This window comes from Vigna unguiculata, chromosome 9 (assembly GCF_004118075.2).
Source record: "Vigna unguiculata cultivar IT97K-499-35 chromosome 9, ASM411807v1, whole genome shotgun sequence".
NCBI classification, from domain to species: Eukaryota; Viridiplantae; Streptophyta; class Magnoliopsida; order Fabales; family Fabaceae; genus Vigna; species Vigna unguiculata.
Window position 1 is genome coordinate 14,530,497 of NC_040287.1, and position 16,857 is coordinate 14,547,353.

Genomic DNA, 16,857 nt, shown 5'->3' on the forward strand with positions numbered 1-16,857 from the left:
AATATAATTTAATAATTTATAGTAATATTTGTTTAAAATATAACTTAATATAATTTACAATAATATTTATTTAAAAAATTACTACAATCTATAAAATTTTGTATATTAACATTTTTAATAATTATAATATAAAAAATGTTACCAAAGTATAAAAAATGTAATAATCTACGGTGACATTTTTAAAAATGTTACATTTCATTTTGTTAATATTCTTTATGGTAACAATTTTAAGAAAATGTAGTTATATTATATATATAGTAACATTTCTAATAAATGTCACTAAGAAAACGTCACTATAACCCGTAAATGTTGTAGTGAAACTAAGAGGGAGACGCGAAGGGTTGTGAGTAGGAAACAAAAGCTGAAGGACTACTACACGAGGTAGGGGAAGCTTGAATTTTGTGTTCTTTTCTTTCTTCTTTCTTCTTTCTTTGTACTTTGATTGTTTGATGAATGAGTCCTTGGAATGTGTAATACCCCAATTTTTTGAATGTCATAGAAAGTTAGAAAACGAACGTGTTTGACGAAAAAGGATTATCATTGAAAATATACTAATAAAAAAACTCTTAATTTGATTTAAATTACATAGTTCAAAACATCATTTTGTCTAAAAATTCAAATAACAATTGCGAACAAAAGAAAATTACACAGTCTTCAGTATCTATTTTAAAACAACTAAATAAATTATAAAAACTTCTGAGTTCATCCCAACCTCTCGTCCATTTACTCCATGCCAAAAGTATATGCAATATCATGTGCTCCCGTATAACACACGCGTTATACGATCATCGCACATACAACAAACACACAAACAAACAAATAAGGGTAAGCTAACAAAAAACAATGATATTCATAACAGAAATTCATACATAATACATGTCTAATAATACTCAACGTCGCATTCAAGTAACACTTAAGCATTATGATCACAATCAATCCTTGGTTTGAACATACCAACCCCAAAATCCAAACAATCATATCAAAATCTTCAAACATAATGATAATAATCAAGCTTTGGTTTTCTGCGGTCTCTCACCCCACAACAACATCTAGTTTCCTATAACAGATGGTTCGATGTGTCCCACTATCGCAGCCAGACTGTCTCCCTTATTCCTCAAGGAATTATGAGTAAAAATGTCGATGCATCGCACATCCAGCACTATACTCGCAATGAGCCGAAATAAGGTGAAAACATCTTTCCCTTCCTCACTGCTTCACACAGGCGAGAGGGTACAACACTCGAACCAATCTTCTACCACTGCTTCACATAGGCGAAGAGGACCCATTTCCACTGCTTCACACAGGCGAAAGAGTCTTCATTGGGTTGCTAGGTACGGAAAATCTCAGACAACACTTAATTCCACCAAGATTCTTCAATTAAGGAAAAACACTCCCAACACTCAACACATGAGAATTTCATATTGCCAACAATACACCACTACATCATGCATAGCAATAGTTCCATAACAAATACACACCACCACATCATGTTTGAAAATATAAAGTTTCATAACATAAACTCGTCAACTTATCAAATAATACATTCAAGCAATGAACTCAACGAATGACATTCATTCTAACGCATGCATAACATCCCACGCAAGTAATTATCCTCATACCCCAATTAAACTATATAACCATGCAACCCCATGAAAATCAAGAAATACCACCAATCAATAACCCATTTATTCACGTCACTTTCTCACTGAATCACATCCTTGCACACCTTCATGCCTCAACATCCTCACTTACATCTCTCTCTCTTGGAAAATAACTAATTCTTATAATTTTTATCCAATCTAACTTAACAGCACATTATGCAAACGATTTTGGATTTTAGAAATAAAACTGCAGATTGTGTAAAACTCCAAAAATTATGTATTTATATTCAAATTAAAAATGATTGAATCAAGAATCAAATGCAACATTAGCCAACTTAATTGATTAACTATAGAGAAAGTTATGCACCAAACAAGCAACAAAGGTCAATGCTGTAAACAACCAAACTACAATGATCTTGCGATAAACATTGCTCTTACTATGGAGCTCCGATTCAGGATCCGACCGCTCAAAGTCAAGAACTATGTGTTAAGGATCAACTGTTAAAATTTCAGCTCGATCCAACGGTTAACAAAGTAGAAACCTTCATTTTACGAAAAGTGTGCAGTGTAGGAAAATTATAAAAAAGTGAACCAAGCAATATATGGTGGTTTCAAAACGAGAATGAGAAAAAGAACGGCCTGCACCTTGAATGGAAAACAACCATCATCCCATGCAACTTTAAGGCTTATAAAGGAAACCAAAAACATGATTCTATCATATCTAAAAGAGAAACAAGAAAGGAAAAGTAAAAAAAAAAACACTGCACCATAAAATTTGACAGCCACCACTTCAAGGATTTATCCATCAAATAATCAAAGAAGGAAGAAGAAAGAACAAGAGTAACACGCTTCAAACATAACAAAAGAAAAGAAAGAAGGTCAACTTGCCCTACAATACACATGCATGATTTTCCCATTTCATCCATCAAACAAACAACAAAAGAAAACAAGGTTGGCTTCCCCTACCTCGTGAAGTTCTTCCAAACATCTACTTCGTTGCCTCGTTTCACTTCTCCCTGGAAACGCATAAGCTGCACATACTTTAATTAAATAATAATTAAAATAATTAAAATCATTACATGAGGGTAGCCCAATTCGAACCAACGTACTTGCACACATAAATTCACTCTCCAACCAACAAACCAATTACTTTCTCATGTTACAATATGCACCACTTAATTATATACACATATCCACAACATTAAATATAATATTAAAATTTAAAATAAATAAAACAATAACTTACATCACTTAAATAATTATTATAAATACCACAATAACTTAAATTACTCAAATAATAATTATTTCATAATTTAATAACCTAATTAAATTAAATAAATCAACAATATTAATCAAGCCATTGATTTTTCCCATGTGTTTCCCTTTTGTCTAATTTTTCCCGAGTCTTACAGAGTGGTTTGTTGGTGCTGTCAAATTTGTATGATGAAGGTGTTTGGGTTCCTGATCGTATATGGTGCAGCGTTAATACTTGGTTGGTGCAGTTGTTTTCACGCATAGGATTCATGCCACGACTTGCATTATTCTTTTGTTTTCTTATTTCAGGTGTAACCAAAAATCCATGGTCTGCATGCATACTGTTATGGTGTCATGTTATGATTCATTTACGTGATGCATGGGGTTACAGGTGTTAATGGATAGTGCATGTTTTCATTGAATAACCACTACATTCCTTCCATCTTCTTCTAAAAGCTTTTATTTAACATTGAGTCTTGTCCCTGGAGGAGTTACATTGCATGATAAAAGAGTGAACCATAGCCTTTCCATGGGACCCCTAGAACTTCTCTTTTCTGTATTTTATTCATGGTGCACACCCTTTCTTCATTTTCATACCATATGCTTTTGTTTTTCTTAACCATGTAAATGTATCAAGTAGTTTGGTGCTCTTTAAAAGTCATTATCCCAAGATTAATCGGTGGGTGTAAGCCATGGGGTTCACGTTCAAAAATTCTATTTTCTTTCCTTTGTTTTTGAGTGCAGCTTTACACAATTCCTTTGGTCTCCTTTCTTATGCTACTTGGTTCTTTAAAATACCTTTTGGTTAGTTCACATGCATGTTTGAATTGTTGATTGTTAAATCATAAAGTTTTGGTTCAGCCACTCCTATCTTTCCTTTCTTATTCCCTTTGGTTCTTTATGTCACGGGTTGGAGTGGTTCGTTGGTGGGGTTTGACGGTGTTGTTCGTTGGTGCTAGGGTTTTAGTTAGTTTTATTCTTTTGAAACCCATAACCTACATGGTAGTGCTATTTATTTTTACGATGAAACAATATTATTTTTGAGAAGCATATTTCTTTTTCTTTCTTATTATTTACAACTCTTAGTTAGGTGCTTATGGAAGACCATGGTCACATATAGATAGGTTTTTCTTCTTTATGATTTTGGGGTGCAGACTACACATGATTTCATAGTGTATCTTTCTTAAGGTTTAAGACCATTCTTTAATGTTTTGATGGGACATTGGTGCTTTTTGAAAGGTTTGGTTTATGTTTTCCTTGTTTTATTTTTTGTTGGGATGCGTGGGCATTGTTTATGGATCACGTAAATGGGTGGCAGCATCATGCAATGGTTTTGTGTTATTCAAATGAGGTCCTTTGGGTGCAGCTTTGGCATTTTAGTAACGTGATAGTGCATGCGAGAAGTCTCGTATGAGTTGGTAAGGCATGTTTATTGTCTTCTTGATTTAGTTATATCACATGTTTCTATGTTTTGTAAGGGGATAAATGTCACTCGTTGAGTTCGTTCTTGAATGTATTGGTTAGTAAGTTGATGGGTTTTTGATGAAACTTTATTTCCCATGCATGATGTGATGGTGTGTATTTTGTTGACATTATGTAATTCTCAAGTATTGCATGTTGGGAGTGTTTTGCCTTGCTTGAAAGCTCTTGGTGGAATTAAGTGTTGTGTGAGGTTTTCCGTACCTAGAGACCTAGTGAAGACTTTTTCGCCTGTGCGAAGCAGTGGAAAGGGGTCCTCTTCGCTTGTGTGAAGTAGTGGTATAGGATTGGTACGAGTGTTGAACTCTCTCGCCTGTGTGAAGTAGTAGGGAGGAGAAAGATATTTCTCCTTACATTCAGTTCGTTGTTGAGTATAGTGTTAGGCATGCGATGCAATGATGTTTTTACTCATAAGTCCTTGAGGAATAAGGGAGATTTGTCTTTGCTGCGATGGCGGAACTACTCGAATTGTCTATTTCTAGGAAACTAGATGTTGTTGTGAGGTAAGAGGCTGCAGAAAACCAAAGGTTGATTATGATTAAGGATTCTTGATGAATGTAATAGTCTGTTTGGTTTGGTATGGTTGTTTGGAGTTTGGGGTTGTGTGTTCAAACAAAAGATTTGATTGTGATTACAATATTTAAGTATTTTACTTGGATGTGATGTTGAGTATTATTTATCATTTTTATTGTTGTATTTCTTTTATATATCATTATTTATGGTTAGCTTAACCCTATTTGTTTGTTTGTGTATTTGTTGTGTGTGCGATGATCGTATAACGTGTGTATTATAAGGGAGCGGGTGATAATGCAGAAGCTTTTGGCATGGAGTAGATTGACGAGAGTGATGAGTCATTATTTTTCTCCATTCCACTAGCCTTTGTGTACCCATTTGATAGTTGTTCAGTGCTTAATTGTTTATCTTTAGTGTGTTTTCATATGTTGGGCTTTATTGGGCCACTGTTCCAAATTTGGGTTAATTTCACACTATTTGGCCTAATTTTCGTTTTTAATTATTTTTAGGTATTTGGGTGAAGCAATTTTGGAGCTTAGACATTAATCTTTAGATGAAGAGAGTTGCCACGTCATTTCCATATCATTTCCACATCATTTAAGTGAATGGGCCAACATTTGAGGCTTAGTAGTGGCATTTTTGTAATTTTGCACCCAATAGTAACATTTTTGTAAATAGTAGGGGCAAAATTGATTTGACCACGAGAATTTTAGGTCATTATGCAACACCAGCTGCACTTCTTCTTCTCCAACCTCCATGGAGGTGCTCTTTTCGTTTTTCACGTTTTTGTACTAGTTTTTACCGTTTTTATGCACATTTGACAGCACCCAATGTGGTGGGATTTACGTTTTGAATTCATTTGGTAGCTTGGGTATCTCATTTTGTGGATTGTATTGATTTGAAACAACACCCATGTTGGGGTTTTTAGTTTTTTTATATCATAACAACGTTTTTCATTCCATTTAAGCTTTAGAACTCTCTTTTGCTCTTGAATTTGCGTTTGAATAATTTGTAAGTTAGGGTTTGATGCCCTGTTTTTGTGAATCTCGTTCTGAAGGGCTTGTATGCTCCATTTCCATGTCTAGCTAAGCTTTTTGCATTGATTCCTTAATGAAATTGAAATGAAACCATGAGATTGTTGGTTATTTTGGGTTGTATTCGGATTTGCATGTTTCAGGTTATATTTTCATGATAAAATGCATTTTTGATGCATGCTTAATCTCAAATTCGTGTTTTGTGCACATTAATGGCTCGTATTCATTCTTAATGTTTATGGGTTCTGTCACAAGTTGCTTACTTTTGTGGGTGTTAGTTGCCTGAAATTTGTTGTGCTTAATGACATAATGAATCCATGGTAATTTTCACTTAGTTGATTAACTTAGAGTTCATGAGAGCAAAACCGAATAGAACAAGTAATTTGGAAATCTGTGATTGGTGGACTTTCAATTAAATCAAGGAATCATTGCGCTTTTATATAACTGTTCAATTTTTCTGCATTGCGAATTAAATTTTGTGTTGAAACAGAATCTGCCAACCCCCCCCCCACTTGTGTTATAGTGTTGTGTTCATCTGGAAATTGAAGCTTTGGACAAAAATATTGGTCGTTGGGAGACGACTTGGTTCAACTTTCACATATTGCATTTAATTATTTTAATTTGGTGGGGTACGGCCTCTATCAAGAGGTTGGGGTGAACTTAGGAGTTCTTATAATTTATTTAGTTGTTTTAAATTAAATACTGAAGACTATGTAATTTTCTTTTGTTCGAAATTCATATTTGATTTTTTTAGACAAATTCACGTTTTGAACTATGGAATTTAAATCAAATTAATTGTTTTTTTATTAGTTCATTTTCAATGATAATCCATTTTCCATCAAATGCGTTCATTTTCTAACCTTCCGTGACATCCCAAAAGTGCGGTGTTACACATGATATTTAACAAGACTCTAATACTCACATCTTTCATAAACACATGCAATTAAAGATCATGAGGACTTTTCACAGGTTGTAACGAGGTCAAGGAAAAGGTAGGAAAACTTTAGGACTTTTGAGTTTTTGAATTAAAAATATAGAAAGAATAAAGGAGCATAATTTCAAAAACAACTCTTTTTCACTTTTATCCTTTGTTACTCTTTTTGAGAAAGCAATTATTTTTCTACATTTTATTTCAAAACTCTTTCATCATTTTTTTCTTTTATTTCATCAATGTATGACCTTTGAATATGAAAATATATTGAATAATTTGAAGTTATTTCATGACACTAATAAAAAGCGTACTAAGTGGTAAATTGTTAAAAAATTACAACTGAAGAACAGGCGCATATTGTATCCAAAAAAGGCATTTGCTGCACTAAGTAGAGTTTCCAAATTTTGACGTGATTTTGTTAGTGATTTGCCATATAATTGCATTCCAAAAGATAGGTTAACATAATCAGAGGTTGTCCATTGAATAATTTGACGATTTTCTATCACACCAAGAAATATTTGACTAATATCATAGTTATCTAGAAAATATACATGAAGAACACACATATTACGGCTTAAAAATGTAGTTACTGGTCCTACATACAAGAACATCAATGTTCTTTTACATGCAATGTAAGTATGGAAAGTTGCTCATAGCTCGCTTATTTGTTGAATATTATTATAGGATAATAGAGTTTGATAATGAAATACTGAAAAATTTTACTCAGATTATTATGTAAGTCATCATAAAAGTAAAATACACTTTAGGAAAGGTTAAAATATGTTATTATTTTCGTAATAGCAAATATAATTACATAGTAATAGAAGAATAGAAAACAAATAAGAGAAATAATCAATATTATTCTTAATAACACATAGAGTATAAAATTATTTTTCAATTTTGAACATTCAAATCAATAGATAAACCACAACACAAGAATTCCCAAAAAATTAAAGTTTTAATTGATGACATAACATCTGACCAAATTAAGTTTACCTGATTCACAATTTCATATTAAAAGAGTACAAGATTTTAACAACTTGTTTAGAATGCACAATTCTGATTAGACACATTATTATTTTCATGAACCATCAATAAAACTTATATAAATTAACAATAAAAGAAGGAAAATACTAATAAGTAATTCAAAATTGTGTTAACAAGAGAATATAACCTTATTCTATCAAGTAAATAATTATGATCAATTTAGATATACAAATTACGAATAATCATTTTAAAGATTAATGCACTCACCTTACATGATATCCAAAAAGTAGTAAAATCTAGAGATGTAGGGATGTGAGATAGGTTCTAGGATATGAGTAGAAGCTTCCTAGATTATTAGTGTTCTTGAATTATACATATTAAAAACATATTTTGTTTTTGTAGATTAAGCTGACTCATCCTTGACGAGGCACGGATTAGGCAAAAGCTGAGTTGTTAAGGACCGACCTTGCAGTTGCAACTTGTGGTAATTGTAAAGTTTTCGACGTTCAAAAAAAAAACAAAAATATTTCATTCATTGTCGCAGGCTGACCTTAGCTGTCCCTTTCTGTCAAACATATGATATGATGTCTGAAATGGATAAAATTTCGTACACACTACCACTCTGCAACTTACTATAAATTGTTGCCAAACCTCGCTACTTCAAATTCCAACCTCATTCATTCAACTCATTAGCAGTTACGTTCTGTTTCACATACTTTCTGCTGCTTCTGCTATCTGATCAAGTTATCACTCCTCTTTAACCTTTGTGTGCCAATATGACTGTCACGGCGGCGCCAACGGTGAAGGACGGGTTTCTTACGGTGAGGGGCAGGACCGTTTTGTCCCATGTCCCCGGAAACGTTCTTGTTTCTCCGGTTGGAACAGAGTCCGCGTTCTTGGGTGCAACTTCAACCGTTTCAAGTTCTCGTCATGTTTTTGATCTTGGAATTCTTCAGTGAGTCTCTGATTTCATTCGCCTTTTTATTTGCTTGGCTTTCTCACCTTCACCAGAAGCTTCTAGGTTTGTATCAAACGTCTATGATTATGTTCACATGTTATACACCTCGTTAAGTGTTATTGATTTTCCTAATTTTATAAACTAGTCAAGTCTAAAATTTATCAGAAGGGATTATATTCGTGTATAAAATTTGTTGGCTTTTTTCTTTTTCTTTTTGGTAATTTAGTTCTGATTGTTTGTTAATAAATTCTGATAGATTATGATTGTGTGTTATTAGTTAATACATGAAAAATCTGCACCAAACTCTGAGAGTTGCTTACCAACTTACTGTGGAAAACAAAACAAAAAATGCAGGGGATATAAGTTGCTATCTTTGTTTAGAGTCAAAATCTGGTGGATGATACCGCGTCTAGGGTTATCTGCCAGTGATGTTCCAATGGAAACTCAATTGCTGCTCCTTCAAGCAAATGAAGAATCTGCACTTGAGGATGAGTTTTCTTCTGACTGTGAAGAGCTAGCTACAGATAACACTTGCTACATTCTCTTCTTGCCTGTTTTGGATGGCCAGTTTCGCGCAACTTTACAAGGAACTCAATCGAATCAGCTCCAGTTTTGCATCGAAAGTGGTAATTACTTCAGTTTTCACTATTTCATTTCCTTCCCGTTATTATCATCCTCAGCTCTGCTATTTAAAAGTAATGAGTATGACTTTAGATTTTTAATGCTGCAGGAGATGCCCATGTTCAAACTTCCCAATCACTAGAAGCAGTACTTGTAAATTCAGGGGACAATCCATTTGAGTTAATCAGGGATTCAATCAAGTATGCTTCTTGTTCTAGAATGACCTAAGTCTCTATCTGCTTATTTGCTTAGAAGTCAGGAAATGTTAATTTTCTATTTATAATCACATAGGATATTGGAGAAACACAAAGAGACTTTCTGTCATCTTGAAAACAAGAGGATCCCTGCACATCTTGACTGGTTTGGATGGTGCACTTGGGATGCTTTTTACACTGCAGTGAGTCCACAAGGAATAAAAGAGGGCCTTCAAAGGTATGTATATACATACATAAATAGATACATACTACTTTTTTAACTAAGTACACCTATTGATAGATAGCCAGCAAATTTTGGAGATATCAATGACTGCCGATTTTACCTTTTATCAAACAGTTTCTCAAATGGAGGTTGTTCGCCAAAGTTTATCATCATTGATGATGGATGGCAAGAGATCCTCAATACGTTTCACAAAGAAGGTGAACCAGTGATAGAGGGAACCCAGTAAGTTCTCTTTTCAGTCGAGGCCGCATGTTTTTCTTCTCCATTTTCTTAGTCATTTGTTCACATCTTTTTTGAACTGTTAGGTTCGCAACTAGACTAGCTGACATCAGAGAAAACAAAAAGTTCATCAATGCCGACTCTGACAATTCTTGCAGCAATCTCCACGATTTTGTTGACTATATCAAACATAATATGAATGTAAAGTAAGCTGTCTGATCCCATAAATATACCATGCTATGACTACATTGATACTTAAGAAACTGACCATGAATATAATTGTGCACTCTTTAGATACGTTTACATGTGGCATGCTTTAGCTGGTTATTGGGGAGGTGTACTCCCATCATCAGATACAATGAAGAAATATAATCCAAAGCTTGCATATCCAATTCAGTCACCTGGTGCCACAGGGAACCTTAGAGATATAGCCATGGACAGCCTGGAAAAATATGGAGTTGGAATCATTGACCCAGAAAATCTCTATGACTTCTACAATGACTACCACAGTTACCTTGTCAGCTGTGGTGTGGATGGAGTCAAAGTAGACGTCCAAAATTTGATAGAAACGTTGGGTTCTGGGTACGGTGGTCGTGTTTCATTAACCAAACGGTATCAAGAAGCATTAGAGCAGTCCGTAACAAGGAACTTTAAGGATAACAACCTCATTTGCTGCATGTGTCACAACTCTGATTCAATATACAGGTTTGCAGCCTATCTAATTAGAGGCAAGTACAATCCAAAATCTTGTTTGAATCCCTTTTCTGACTAGTTATTTTACATTCACAATTTTCAGTTCAAAGAAGAGTGCAACAGCAAGAGCATCTGAGGATTTCATGCCAAGAGAACCAACATATCAAACCTTACACGTTGCCTCTGTCGCGTTTAACAGCCTTCTTCTGGGAGAGATATTTGTGCCAGACTGGGACATGTTCCATGTAATATTCCTGTCTCATTGCTTGTCCAAATGTTTCATGTATGGACATATTAACGACTCGCTTGATATGATTAATTAATGATTCTATTTCAGAGCAAGCACGAGACAGCGGAGTTCCATGCTGCTGCAAGAGCAATTGGTGGTTGTGCAGTATATGTAAGGTAAGGCACCAAATCAGATTAAAGTCTTGGTTCCCATTTGAAAACAATTTCTTCATCATATAAAAAGTTTGAAAAAAAATATTTATCAAATTTGTTGCATTACAGTGACAAACCTGGCAATCATGATTTTAAAATCCTCAAAAAGCTAGTGCTACCTAATGGATCCGTCTTGAGAGCAAGGTTTGCTGGCCGTCCTACTCGAGATTGTTTATTTGAAGACCCCGTGATGGATGGTAAGAGGTAAGTAACATGTAACATGTTACTATCTGTCTCTTAAGAATGGCCAGAATTTTCTGCTTCGCTTTCACTCTTTACTGAACAGTGAGCACGAATATCCCTTCTCACTATTTTGCAGTTTGCTGAAAATTTGGAATTTGAATGCACTGACCGGGGTGGTAGGCGTCTTCAATTGCCAAGGAGCAGGAAGCTGGCCACTGAAAACGCTGGAAGCCGCACCTTTGCACATAACCATTTCAGGGAAAGTGAGGCCCATTGACGTTGAATTTCTTGAAGAAGTTGCAGGAGAAAATTGGAGTGGAAATTTCATAGTATATGCCTTCAATACAGGTGAAAAATCCTGCATCAACTAATCACATTTCATTTCCTTTTAGAACCTAACACACATTCATTCCTCTAGAAATGCCAAAACTAACTACTGTACAATACTTCAGGCTTGCTTTCCATGGTTTCTCTGAGAGGAAAACTTGAAGTGTCCCTGGATACACTTCAATGTGAAATATATACAGTATCTCCAATAAGGGTCAGTACTCAATAGACCTACTTTGCAATCTACATTTTTGTGAAAAACCATCTTAACCAAGTCTCTAATGAGAAAGAGTGTTCATGTGTGTCTAAACAGGTGTTGGGTCATGATGTGCACTTTGCACCAATAGGATTGCTTGACATGTATAATTCGGGAGGAGCAGTAGAAACCTTGGACTGCAACATGGATGTTGCACAGTGCATAATAAAAGTCAAAGGCAGAGGTGGTGGCCGTTTTGGAGCCTACTCCAACGTTAAACCAAAGCGTTGTGTTGTGGACATGAAGGAGGAGGAGTTTTCCTACAACCCTGAAGATGGATTATTGTCGTTTATGCTTGATGGTGAAGGCAATTCAAGGGATATAGAATTTGTATACTGAGGTGGCTATATAAAGTCATAAGTAAATGTAACCCGATTCCTCTTGAGAGCCATTTTTTTATTCACCTAAACCAAACCAACCATGAATGGAATATTTTTGCTTTAAGAATAAAAAAATGGAGTTGTAAATATTTATGTAACCTCTGTAACAGTGATGTGTAACGATTTTGTTCATACAGAAGCAATACGTTTTCTTTAGTATTTATCTGAACTTTTCAGTGGATTCCTGTGTCTTTAATCTTGGCCGCCTATTAAATATTCGTTTTCTTTTTATCACAAATAAGGATTGTATCTGAAGAAAATCAAGTCAGCATAGAGCTTTAAGAAAAAAAAAATGGAGTTGTAAATATTTATGTAACATCTGTAACCAGTGATGTGATATGGTCTTATTCTTTATAACATCTGTAACTTTTCTTCCTTTCACCATGCTCACCAGTTGCCAACCATTCTGGAACGAAGTCCTTGAGCAGTTAAGGAAGCAGTTGCTACTTCCTGCTACATGAACTGGGTTGATTTTGATCCAACTGTAGATGATTCCAGTGACTTGGGGTGTGCTTGGTTTCCCCTTAAACAACCAAACTAGCGTTCATTGGTTATCCAAGGCTGCATCCACTCATTTGACAATATCCTGTTAATGTGAATCTGTTCTGGTCAGAACTTCTGTTGAAGTTAAAACAACACTGAGGATGTTTTTCCATTGAACAGAAAACATGTTGAGGACATTAATTAGTCTTGAAATCTCAACAACCCATATTGGATAATATTACCTCTAACCTAAGAAAGATGCAATAAATCCAATGTACTGTTTCAACGTAGTCTGTTCAACATTTCTCTTACTCTTGTAATACACAATTTCTCACGTTTCATTTAACTTTTTTTTTTTTGTGTTCTTTTTTATTTTTATATGCATCATTTCCATTTCATAGTAGGTGATATTGTCCCTCTTGTACATAAGAAAAGTATAGGATTACCTATTTTTATTTGTACATATTATTTACGAAAATGATATTCCAATATAATTTTTGAACTCAATTTTGACATGGTTGACGTGCCTGACTTTTTTTATTTTTTTATTTTTTTTAAAAATGAAACTTAAGTGACGTACACGTGCCTGGAAGTTACCCTCAAACTTCTTTTTGGCAAAATGAAATGAGACGGGGAGAGAGAAAGGGGAGAAAGTGTTGTTTGTGCGACAGAGAGAAAGGCGTAATCAAACGGAGAGAGCAACGCCTGGGTAAACTCCAGTTGTTAGAAAAATGAAGAAAGAGAGAGATCAAAAGCCATAGAAGAAGACGTTTGTGGTTGCCGGAGAACAGAGGTGTGACTAGAAGTCATCGACGGTGACGTTTCCACAGTTAATCAAAGAAGACCGCCATTAGGCTTCCAAAAATCCAACACCTCCGGCAAACAATCGCTCCCAGAGGTGGGGAGTTCTGTCAAATTATATGGGAAGTGCTAGCAAAGATTTTGGCATTCCGATTTTCAAATAAAAAATGGAACACCCACCATAAGGTGCACAACATCATGACCTCACATTCATGGAAATGAAATGAAATTAAATTAAAGTTACAATGGGCTCAAAAATCTTTTATCTTCCTTGCTTGGAGGCATTTCCAAATAAATAAAACAAACAACCGCTACCAGTGGTGTGGAGTGCTCTCATATTACATGGGGAGTTATGGCAAAGATTTTGGTATTCAGATTTTGAAAAAAAAAATGGAACACCCACCCTAAAGTGCACAACATCATCACCTCACATTCATGGAAATGAAATTAAATTAAAGTGACAAAGTGGGTGTTCCATTTTTTACTTCAAAATCTGAATACCAAAATTTTTTCCATGACTCCCCATGTAATATGAGAGCACTCCCCACCTCTAGGAGCGGTTGTTTGTTTTATTTATTTTGAAATACCTCCAATCATGAAACATTTTTGAGCCCTTTGTCACTTTAATTTAATTTCATTTCCATGAATGTGAGGTGATGATGCTGTGCACCTTATGGTGGGTGTTCCATTTTTTATTTCAAAATCTGAATACCAAAATCTTTGCCAACACTTCCCATATAATTTGAGAGAACTCCCCACTTCTGGGAGCGGTTGTTTGTTTTTATTTATTTGGAAATGCCTCCAATCAAGGAAGAAGAAGCATTTTTTAGCCCTTTGTCACTTTAATTTAATTTCATTTCCATGAATGTGAGGTGATGATGTTGTGCACCTTAGGGTGGGTGTTCCATTTTTTATTTCAAAATCTGAATACCAAAATTTTTGCCATGACTCCACATGTAATATGAGAGCACTACCCACCTCTAGGAGCGGTTGTTTGTTTTATTTATTTGGAAATGCCTCCAAGGAAGATAAAGGATTTTTGAGCCCACTGTAACTTTAATTTAATTTCATTTCCATGAATGTGAGGTGATGATGTTGTGCACCTTTTGGTGGGTGTTCCATTTTTTATTTCAAAATCTGAATACCAAAATCTTTGCCATGAATCCACATGTAATATGAGAGCACTCCCCACCTCTGGGAGCGATTGCTTGTTTTATTTATTTGGAAATGCCTCCAAGAAAGGAAGATAAAGGATTTTTTAGCCTACTTTAACTTTAATTTAATTTCATTTCCATGAATGTTAGGTGATGATGTTGTGCACCTTTTGGTGGGTGTTACATTTTTTTATTTCAAAATCTGAATACCAAAATCTTTGCCAGCACTCCCCATATAATTTGAGAGAATACCCCACATCTGCGAGCGGTTGTTTGTTTTTATTTATTTGGAAATGCCTCCAAGCAAGGAAGATAAAAGATTTTTGAGCCCACTGTAACTTTAATTTAATTTCATTTCCATGAATGTGAGGTCACGGTGTTGTGCAACTTATGGTGGGTGTTTCATTTTTTATTTGAAAATCGGAATGCCAAAATCTTTGTCAGCACTCCCCATATAATTTGAGAGAACTCCCCACCTCTGGGAGCGATTGTTTGCCGGAGGTGTTGGATTTTTGGAAGCCCTAGTGGTCGTCTTCTTTGATTAACTGTGAAAACGTCGTCGTCGATGACTTCTACCCACACCTCTGTTCTCCGGCAACCACAAACGTCTTCTTCTACGGCTTTTGATCTCTCTCTTTCTCCCTTTCTCTAACAACTGGAGTTTATCCAGACGTTGATCTCTCTCCGTTTGATTACACCTTTCTCTCTCTGTCGCACAAACAACACTTTCTCCCCTTTCTCTCTCCCCGTCTCATTTCATTTTACTAAAAAAAAGTTTCAGGGTAACTTCCAGGCATGTGCACATCACTTAAGTTTCATTTAAAAAATAAATTTTAAAAATAAAAAAAAGTCAGCCACGTCAGCCATGTAAAAAATGAGTTCAAAAATTATGTTGGAATATCATTTTCGTATTATTTATTGATGCACACTAATGTGTAGTTTTTGGCCTATAGTTAAAAAAATTTAAGTTTGGTTCAACTTAATTTTACAAACTCAGGTTTGTTGAAAGTAACTTTAATGTAACTAAGTGTTTATTTACATTTTTTTATTCTTAAAATACTTTTATAAAAATGACAGTTGTTTACGTAATATTGATGGAAAACACTTTAGATGTGTAATTACTAAAACTTATATGGATTTTATATTCTGATAATAATGCTATTTATTTTATTATTGTTTTACTTTGTCTGAATTGGAATACTATACCGCTACTATTATTGTATCTTGTGATTTTAAAATTATTTATATAGTTATTTTTAATAAATTTGAATTTGTATTTAATCTATTATTATTTGATATGATAAAGTGACATCAATAACATTATTAAATATGTTTTAATAAATTTTTTCCACAATTTAAAAAATCAAATACAAATAAATATTGGACCAGTTAAAGTAAAAGTACAATAATTAATTATATATACTCTAATAAAATAGAAGATAATTAAACATAGTGAAGTTAATATAAATATAAATTGCATAAGATTTGTAATTTGAATCTTGAAAAATATCCATCTTTGTTGAAGATGTTATCGTGGTAAGTATAGATTTTCACTAGTATGATGATCATTTTCGTGTTTAAGTGTGTTTTCATCTTTATAATCAATTTCAATGTCCTTCTAACGAAATTGTGTATAACCATTATTGCACTAACTATTTGAACATGTTTTTCAAATGTAAATTTAGGCAAACATAGTAAAATGAAAACCTATTTTTCATTACCAAAAGTCATTTTTGTTGTACACCTTACTTAACATAGAATGATAATAGTTGAACATATACAAGTAGTGTTGGATAACTAGAATCCACCAAGAAATAATTACTAAGAGAGACTAAAGTGTCATATAAATCGTGTTTTCAATATAACAAAAGCATATAATTACAAGAAACACATACCTGAAGATTGATGCGGGAAATTCATGGTTAACAGTGAGGGTGTTCTCAAAATTCTTGGAATAGTGTTTCATAACTATTGATAAGATGACTTAAAAATCAATGGTTGATACTTTTTTTGTCCTACACAAAATACTCTCCCACTTTGGCGGCCCATATGTAAAAAAAGCCCAAATGTGTTAGATTTATGAGGTTTTGGCTTGTGTATGATA

General features: G+C 34.2%; 1 protein-coding gene across 2 annotated transcripts; it reads left to right on the forward strand.

The window, feature by feature from the left end:
• Positions 1–8,394: 8,394 nt before the first annotated feature.
• On the forward strand, positions 8,395–12,484 carry LOC114195879 (probable galactinol--sucrose galactosyltransferase 2). 2 transcript variants are annotated; one of them, XM_028086306.1, is made up of 13 exons: positions 8,412–8,754; positions 9,112–9,383; positions 9,488–9,578; positions 9,670–9,810; positions 9,931–10,038; positions 10,122–10,241; positions 10,330–10,740; positions 10,832–10,973; positions 11,066–11,133; positions 11,239–11,373; positions 11,489–11,700; positions 11,805–11,893; positions 11,993–12,484. In XM_028086306.1, the coding sequence occupies exons 1-13, from the start codon at positions 8,576–8,578 to the stop codon at positions 12,272–12,274; spliced, it is 2,250 nt and encodes a 749-aa protein (XP_027942107.1). In that variant the 5' UTR covers positions 8,412–8,575; the 3' UTR covers positions 12,275–12,484. The 2 variants fall into 2 exon arrangements, with proteins under 2 accessions (XP_027942108.1, XP_027942107.1); XM_028086307.1 differs by lacking the exons at positions 11,805–11,893; positions 11,993–12,484 and having other exon boundaries at positions 8,395–8,754; positions 11,239–11,366; positions 11,489–11,606.
• Positions 12,485–16,857: the final 4,373 nt, after the last annotated feature.